This window comes from Sciurus vulgaris (assembly GCF_902686455.1).
Source record: "Sciurus vulgaris genome assembly, contig: HiC_scaffold_631_arrow_ctg1, whole genome shotgun sequence".
In the NCBI taxonomy this organism is placed as follows: domain Eukaryota; kingdom Metazoa; phylum Chordata; class Mammalia; order Rodentia; family Sciuridae; genus Sciurus; species Sciurus vulgaris.
Genome location: NW_027632954.1, coordinates 10,168,624 through 10,176,441, shown reverse-complemented (window position 1 = coordinate 10,176,441; position 7,818 = coordinate 10,168,624). Strand labels below are relative to the sequence as shown.

The window sequence follows — 7,818 nt, the reverse complement described above, 5'->3', positions numbered from 1 at the left end:
GGACTTAAGCGACTTAGTGAGACCTTGTCTCAAAAAATGCAAAGGGCTGGGAATATAACTCAGTGGTAAAATTACTCTGGGTTCAAACCCTAGTACCCAAAGAAAAAAGAAAAGAATATTATTGGGACATCTGTGAAAATTTAAATATGCCAACCTTATAGATAATGTATTTTGTCAATGTTAAATTTCCCAAATATGATAATTGTATTGTGGTATGTAACAGAGTTCCCTTTTTCTTAGGTATATATTAATGATTTTTACTTACTTTAAAAAAAATAAACTTAAGTATGAATGTATACTACATATTGTTTGGATCTTTCTATCTTCTAAAAGGGAAAACAGAAAAAGCAAATATGACCATATTTGATAGGTGAACCTAGGTAAAAGATATATGAATATTCAATGTATTTATTATTGAATTGCTTTTCTGTAGATCTGAACATTTTCAAAAATGAGAAATTAGACAGAAATAAATCATTTAAAGTCAGTATATAGAAATGATTCCACAATGGTCCTCCTGGCTGTATGAGAACCTCATTCTTTATACTCTGCATCCTATGCATTTCTTTGTCATATCCTGTTGTCTGTCTTCTCATTTATATTTTTAAGGTAAGATCCATTATGAAGTCTTCCATTTGTTACTCATGTTTTCCTTGTGCAAATTACTTAGTTTCTCTTAGTTTCAATTTTTTCATTCTGTAAAATGGACATAAAAATGTATGGACCCCTGGGCCATTTGTGAGGGTTAAATGAGATAATACATAAAACTCATCACTGTGCTTGTCTTTAAAAACTCTTCAAAAAAGGTAAGGTATTATTTGTATGATCATGTCTTTTCTCTCTGTATTTCATACCCAATATAATGCCTTGCTCCCAACAGGTGCCCCATATTTGTTGACTGAATGAATGATGCACTGCCCTGTGCTACCTTTTTGTTGTTGTTGGGCACAATATACAAAGAATTGATACCTGAAAGAATAAGAAAATGGTTAATGCCAATGAGAATAAATTACAGAAATCCTTTAGACCAGCAGATCTTGTTCTTCTGTGGTTGATAAGATAAAAATTGAATTTCAAATTCTCTGGATTTTCTTAATGTATGGGTAGAGATAGCTCTCTTACCATGTGTGAACAATATTTGATCTTGTATCTTAGCCATTATCAACTATATTCCCATCCTGAGAACATACCTGTGTTTAGGCTTCAGGCCAAACATTTCATAATCAAATCTTTGACTCATACTTTTTTACAAAATTGTATTTGTTAATGCTTGGCCACATATGTTTGATAAAAGATGTTTAAATTCAGAAAAGTGTACCACATCAAAAGGATATCCATGGTCCCCTACAGGATTCAGGATCGAAACCCCACTCCTGATACTGAGGAATACCTAAAAATATTGTTCACTTTTATCATACTGGCTCACAATCTGAAAGCACTCCCACGTTATTCAAGATTACATTCAAATTCACTAGCGTGGCATTTTAGTTCTGTGCAATCTTTTAAACAAAATTTCCTGCCTTTTCCTTCCCAAACACTGTCCGAGAATATATCTCATTGTGATCCACCACTATGTTTCTGTTTAAAGTTAATGTGCTTGAAAAGTTCTCCTCTTTTAAATTCTCCTCAGCCCATCCAGATCAAGTTGGCTTCCTCTATGAGAACACCACTGACCTTTCAGGCTGAGAATTCTCTCTCCATCCTCTGAACTTCACTAGTTCTTACCACCTATAGGACTCATTAAAAATCATGGAATAGGCTGGGCTTAGTGGTGCATGCCTATAATCCCAGTGTCTCCAGAGGTTGAGGCTGGAGGATCATGAGTTCAAAGCCAGCCTCAGCAATTTAGCAAGGCCCTAATCAACTCAGTGAGACCCTGTCTCAAAATAAAATATAAAAAGTGCTGGGGAAGTGGCACAGTGGGTAAGTGCTGATATCCATATATTTTTGGAAAGATTAGATTGCTTCTTATTTTTTTTTCCATTTGAATGGCAAAAAGAAAACTCACCCACCATCCTGTTAAGTAAAATATTTAATTACCAAAATGTGCCTTCCTTTATATGAGCACATGGCATTTCTTCTGGCCAATGGACAATTTACACTCTCAATATTGCATTTAAACAAACTCTTCCAGCAATTACTGAGTCTTCATCAAAGCCAGAGAGAGGATAACTAGGATTCCTAATTTTTTTTTTTTTTTTGTAGTTGTAGATGGACAGTATGCCTTTGTTTTATTTGTTTATTTTTCTGTGGTGCTAAGGATGAAATCCAGTGTCTCACAAATGCCAGGCCTTGCCACTGAGCCACAGCCCCAGCCCAAACTGGGATTCTGAGTGCAGTCTGAAGCAGTGAACTTATTCCTTAGCATAAAGCCAACTGAATAGTGGCACTCTAACTAGTAATCATGCCTCTCCATTAGCATTGATCATGATGCCAATTGAGCCAATGAAATCAAGCCCCATATTTGCCACTGATACTGATGGGCAATGTGCAGCCATCCATAAGCTGTTGGGTCTACCTTCTTGATAATACTGAAGATAGAATGAAGCAAAGTAAATCATTGACTCAAACCTCCTTGGCTGTGTAGCTAATCTGTACAGCCAGATGTCCTCCAGAATTCCCAACAATTATAAAGAATATTTTTCCAGCAAATGCCTCTGGGTTTTTATAGTCTTGACTATGGAAGTACTGTCCTTGAACTTCTCATTTCCTGTAAGAGAACATAAAATAATTTTTGGATGATAGTTTATATGATGGATATCATTTGTAAAACCATTCTTTTGTAGAATTTAAAGTTGAAGAACATATTATCCATATGATCACCCTTTATTCAGCTATTCTTGTCATTCTAAATACTTTTGCTTAATTTTTTCTTCCATAGTTCCAGAATAGTAACTTGTGATTCCTTTATTATAAGTACTTTTTATTTTGTATTTGCAGACTCACAAATCCAAATTGTCTCAGAAAATTGCCATTCTCTTTTGTCTTATCATTCCTTTAGATACACACTCCCATTTCAATTAGAGTGTATATGTTTCTGTATACTCTAGGATATACATTAAGTGCATTTTTTAGAAAAAGAAAGTTCAGGCCTCAAACTGAAACTAAATTATTCAAGCTTTCATTTAACCCTTAGAAACTCAATATTTGTTTGTTTCCTAGATCACTGAAAAATTTCACATCTGAACCAATGCTGTGTAAGAGATCCACAGTCTTCCTTTTTGATCCTTAAGAAGACCAAAGTCATTGTGAAACTAAATTTAATCATGTTCTACTTGTCAGAAATACATACGTTCCCCAAAATTTGCTGTAAGTTAGTTTCATTATTGTGAAAACATGACAAGTACTTACACAAGCATAGATTGTTTAGGCCAGTCAATCAATTAGCCTCCTGATGCCATCAAGACTCACAATAAACATGAGACATATGAGGCTAGTTGGTGTAACATGGCAGTCTGCTTTACAGTAAATGTTTCTATAAGTAGAAACAGTACACTCTACGCTAAATGTAGTACAGTAAATACATAAACCAGTAACATGGTGGTTTATTTTTATTATGTACCACATACATAATTGTGTGAGCTATAATTTTGTACAACTTCAGTGCAGATAGGTTTATACATCAACATCACCATGATATTATAATGGCTATGATACTACTCAGCCAATGGAATTTTTCAGTCTACATTATAATCTTACGGAATCACCATTCTGCATGTTTTCCAGCCTTGACTGAAATGGCATTATGTGGTGGCATGATTGTTCACAGACCTCTAAACTCTAAAATTACCATTGCCCAAATGGCAATAAAACAAATAATCCCATTTTCAAAGGAACATGCACAATCAGGGTAAGCCTTATTTCACCCCAAAGTAAAAATCACTCAGATTACAACCTTCTATTCCTCAGTGTCAAAGGCATGGCTTGAGGGTATACCTCCTTTCTGGAAGGTCACTCACCTGGAAAGCTTTCCAGGGGTAAGTGAGCATTAGTGTGATGGCCAGTGCAAAGCATGACTCCATCAAAGATATTAACCTCCTTTTTCCCTTCACACTCAGTGACCACCTCCCATTGGCCTGAAGTAGAGAAATCAGGCCTCTTCTTCACACTGTACACAGTGATCTGAAAGCAAAGTAACATACACAGGGTACTGTAACCATAGCCAGTACAATGTGTATCTTCCCAGACATGACTTATCCTGCAAAATGTTACACAAAATGTTGATACTGCAGGTACCATCACATTATTAGGGTCCTTGCAAGAATATTTGATTTTCCATAAACTGTTCCATAAAGAACAGTTTTGTTTGAGGTTGTGGTTCAAATGAAAAGACTTCTATAAGGCAGATAAAGTAAAATGGAGTTGACTGACTAATGTACTCTCCTGTGCCTCTAGAAAAGTAGGATTTGCGAGAATGTTTAGTCTCTGCCTTAAGACATTGTAGCACCTGAATAAATCCTGAATTTCTCCTGTACTTCTGTGACACTTTGTGCACTAAACACCTATTCCTCCACTAACCCCAGACATCCCCAAGTTCTCTGATGTCTTCTGACACTAAAATTCTGTTCTCTTTGACTAACCTCAAACATGTGACTATGAGGCTCCCTTTCATGTTAGAGCAGGAAAATATTTCAGTGGCTCTTATTTCTTTACAGGAATCTCTCTATGCCCACTTTACAAGTAATTATAGAGAAAGAGGCTATGAGATAGGAAAATAGTGGTATAAATTTTAGTTTTTCAAAAAAAAAAATAAATAAATATGGGTTACTCTGCCAGCCGAAGGAAACATGAAGAATGCACTCCAATCGGCTTCTAGGGTCTTGGGTTTAATGTCTTGGTTGAATAATAGAGACACTAAGACTTACCCATCCTTTATAGTTCCTGTCATGTGTTTGTACACAAGGTGGTGCTTCTACTTGGATCATCCTTTAATTCCTTCTTCATTTGGTAGACTTCTTTCTATTCAAGACTAAGCCTGGACATTATCTTCTCTAAAAATCTTTCCTGGAACTTGATTCCTCTTCCCTGATGGGTTAAACATCCCTCTTCTGAGCTGCAATATATAGATCTCTATAGCATTTATCACTTGGTTTATTACTTATATGTATAATAATTTTCATTTTTATGTGTCTTTAAGCACAATTATTTGCTTAAGTTACTTATTTTTGTGTCTTTGCATCATCAGTGCTTAGTAAAGTAACAAACTTGTTCAAGAACTGTCACTTAAACAGGTCAGAGATGCACTACTGTTCTGTAAATGACTGGCTTTGGAAATTGTCACCAGATAATAGCATTTTATTATTGTTGCTAAACAGAAAAAGGTGGAAGGTTTGGTTTTTAAGCCAGGTGACATATCTGTTTATGGTCATGATTATAAATTATGGAAAAATCACAGCAGACTTTAGAGAAGAAAGGAACCAAAAGTCCTACAGTACAATCATCTTATTTTACATAAAAAGAAAATTATGATAAATTCAAGTTGAGAAACTAACTCATCTCTAAGGTCACAAGTTAATCAGTGGTAAAAACAAGGACCAGAATTCAGGGGTTTGTTTCCTAATTCAGTGTTCTACTCTGTCCACCATTTTTAACTTCTTTGCTTCCTCAATAACTTCCCAGTCATTAAGTACTTCATCAGGTGGTTTTGGTGAATAACCAAAAAAAATATATTGAAATAATAAAATAATAAAATAATATAAAATAATATATTGAAAACTTCTTCAGAAAGTATAAAAGAATAAAGCAATAGTGGAAAAATTGTGGAACCAGAAATATTTATAATGCCCATACCTATTCATTTCCCTCATCTCCTTTATTATAAGCAGTGTGTGAAATAAAGACAATTAAAATACTGGTGGCAGGTATGTTTTCTATATCTGCAGCCAAAATATATGATTCCCAGGGGTATTTTACAGAGAGAACAAAGAGTGGAGTCTTTGTACTTGAGCATATCAAGCTAATATTTACACGTAAGCACTGGTAAATGAAGCCATACTATTCATTTACTTGATGAAGAACTTCAAACACAAAGACATCCACAAAACTGCCTACCTTGAACTGGATAAACTTTAAAAGTTTGAAGTCTTTTGCATACATCCTGAAATACTCGAGGACCTAGGAATTGTGCATGAAGTTAAGATCTGGGATGCTGTAGTCACTGAAGCACATCATCTCCTTAGAAGAATTGATGATCACCAATTTTAAATGCTGAGTCTTCCTCCTTCAGGATTTTCCTGCAGTAAATTAGAAGTATTCATGGCAACTTGAGAACTAATTTCATGATTTACAAATAGACAGTGAACAGTTAAAAATTTCCTGAAATAAATGCCAATTCAAATAAATGCACCCATACACCACCTCCATACATCTCCCAGTACTTGCGCCTCTGTGTAGTTCCTTCCCCTTGAATCTCATTATCTTATGACTTGCTTTTGACCAACAGTATACAGTTTAAATGCCACTGAAAGACTTTCAATACTAAGTAATAAGTAGCCTTGCAGCTTCTAAGATGTCTTAGAAGACTTACTTTGGTGGAACCTAGCAGCCATGTAAGAAGTTAGCTTTTGTAGCATAACCCAATGAGAAAGAAATCTTTTGGCTCATGGATTCAAAGGACTCAGCTCCACTGCTTTTGGCTTGAGGCAAGGCAGGAAATCATGGTGGAAGAGTATGGCAGGGTAAATCTTCTCATCTCATGGTAGCCAGAAAGCAGGGATTGGGGGAAGAGGCCCAGGACAATGTAGAGTCCCCAAAATAACCCCCCTGAGCCTGTGATCTGCTTTTCAACCATGTCCCATCTGCCTAAAGTTTCTACCACTGCCTAGTAATCCATTCAGCTGTCAATGAATGAATTCATTGATGATGTCAGAAACCTAAATAATGAATCACTTTCCAAAATACCCACCGCTGGAAAATGCTGCATTGGAAACTAAGACTTGAACACCTGGGTTTTTTGGGGAAATTCTAAATCTTTACTATAAAAACTCCAACTACATTGAGACCACAATACTGTTAGGAAGCCCAACCTAGGCACATGGAAGAAAATATCTAAGATAGAAAAATATTCAAATAGCCCTCAGAAATTCTAGCTATCCCACCTAAAGTTCTAAACATGTGAACAAAGTAGTCACATTAAATTCAGTCTTAGCACTCATCGGATAGCAATCACAAGAAGTTCCAAGTGAGAACTTCCCAGATGAATGAATAAGTCTCAAGAATTTTCATATATATTGGGAGATTGCTCTCAAGAAAATGTACTGTCTCTTTCCAGTATAAGTTATTATTTACCCCATTGTTATCATTGCTGGGTAACAGTCATTTAAATGAGTAAAAATGGGTTAGATCAAAACATACTAGGGAGAGTATAAGTTAGTATAATATTTTCTGAGTAATTTTGCAATATATATAAAAATCCTTGAAATTTACATAGCCTTTTAAAGAAATATTCAGACTTGCAAACAAAGATTATTGTTAATGGATGTTACTGTCAGCGTTACTCATAAAATTAAAAGAAAACAACTTAAATGCTTAAGAAAAAATAACTGAAATTCAAGAACCACCGTTCTAGATCCTTGCTACCCAAAGTATGGTCTGTGGACCAGCACAAAGGGGATCACTAGAAGCATTGTTAGAAATGCAGAATTTTAGGCCCCTCCCTAGGCTTACTGAATCAGAACTAACATAACAAAATCCTCAGATTCAGATTCAGATGCACATGAATACTGAAAAGCACTGGTTCAGATGACATTAGTCCATAACTCAGTGTCTTCCTTCCTACAACAAACTTTTTGCTTCCTCAAAAATTTCCAGTTAATTACT

At 35.4% G+C, this 7,818-nt stretch overlaps 1 protein-coding gene across 1 annotated transcript; it reads right to left on the bottom strand.

Annotated features, from left to right (window-relative positions):
• Positions 1-2,627: 2,627 nt before the first annotated feature.
• Positions 2,628-6,140, bottom strand: LOC306652141 (flavin-containing monooxygenase 5-like; the record flags this gene model as incomplete). Its single annotated transcript, XM_079125187.1, has 3 exons — positions 6,052-6,140; positions 3,960-4,122; positions 2,628-2,710 (listed from the first exon to the last, which is right to left on the bottom strand). Exons 1-3 carry the CDS (start codon positions 6,094-6,096, stop codon positions 2,628-2,630), a joined length of 291 nt encoding a protein of 96 aa, XP_078981313.1. The 5' UTR covers positions 6,097-6,140.
• Between the last annotated feature and the right edge of the window lie 1,678 nt (positions 6,141-7,818).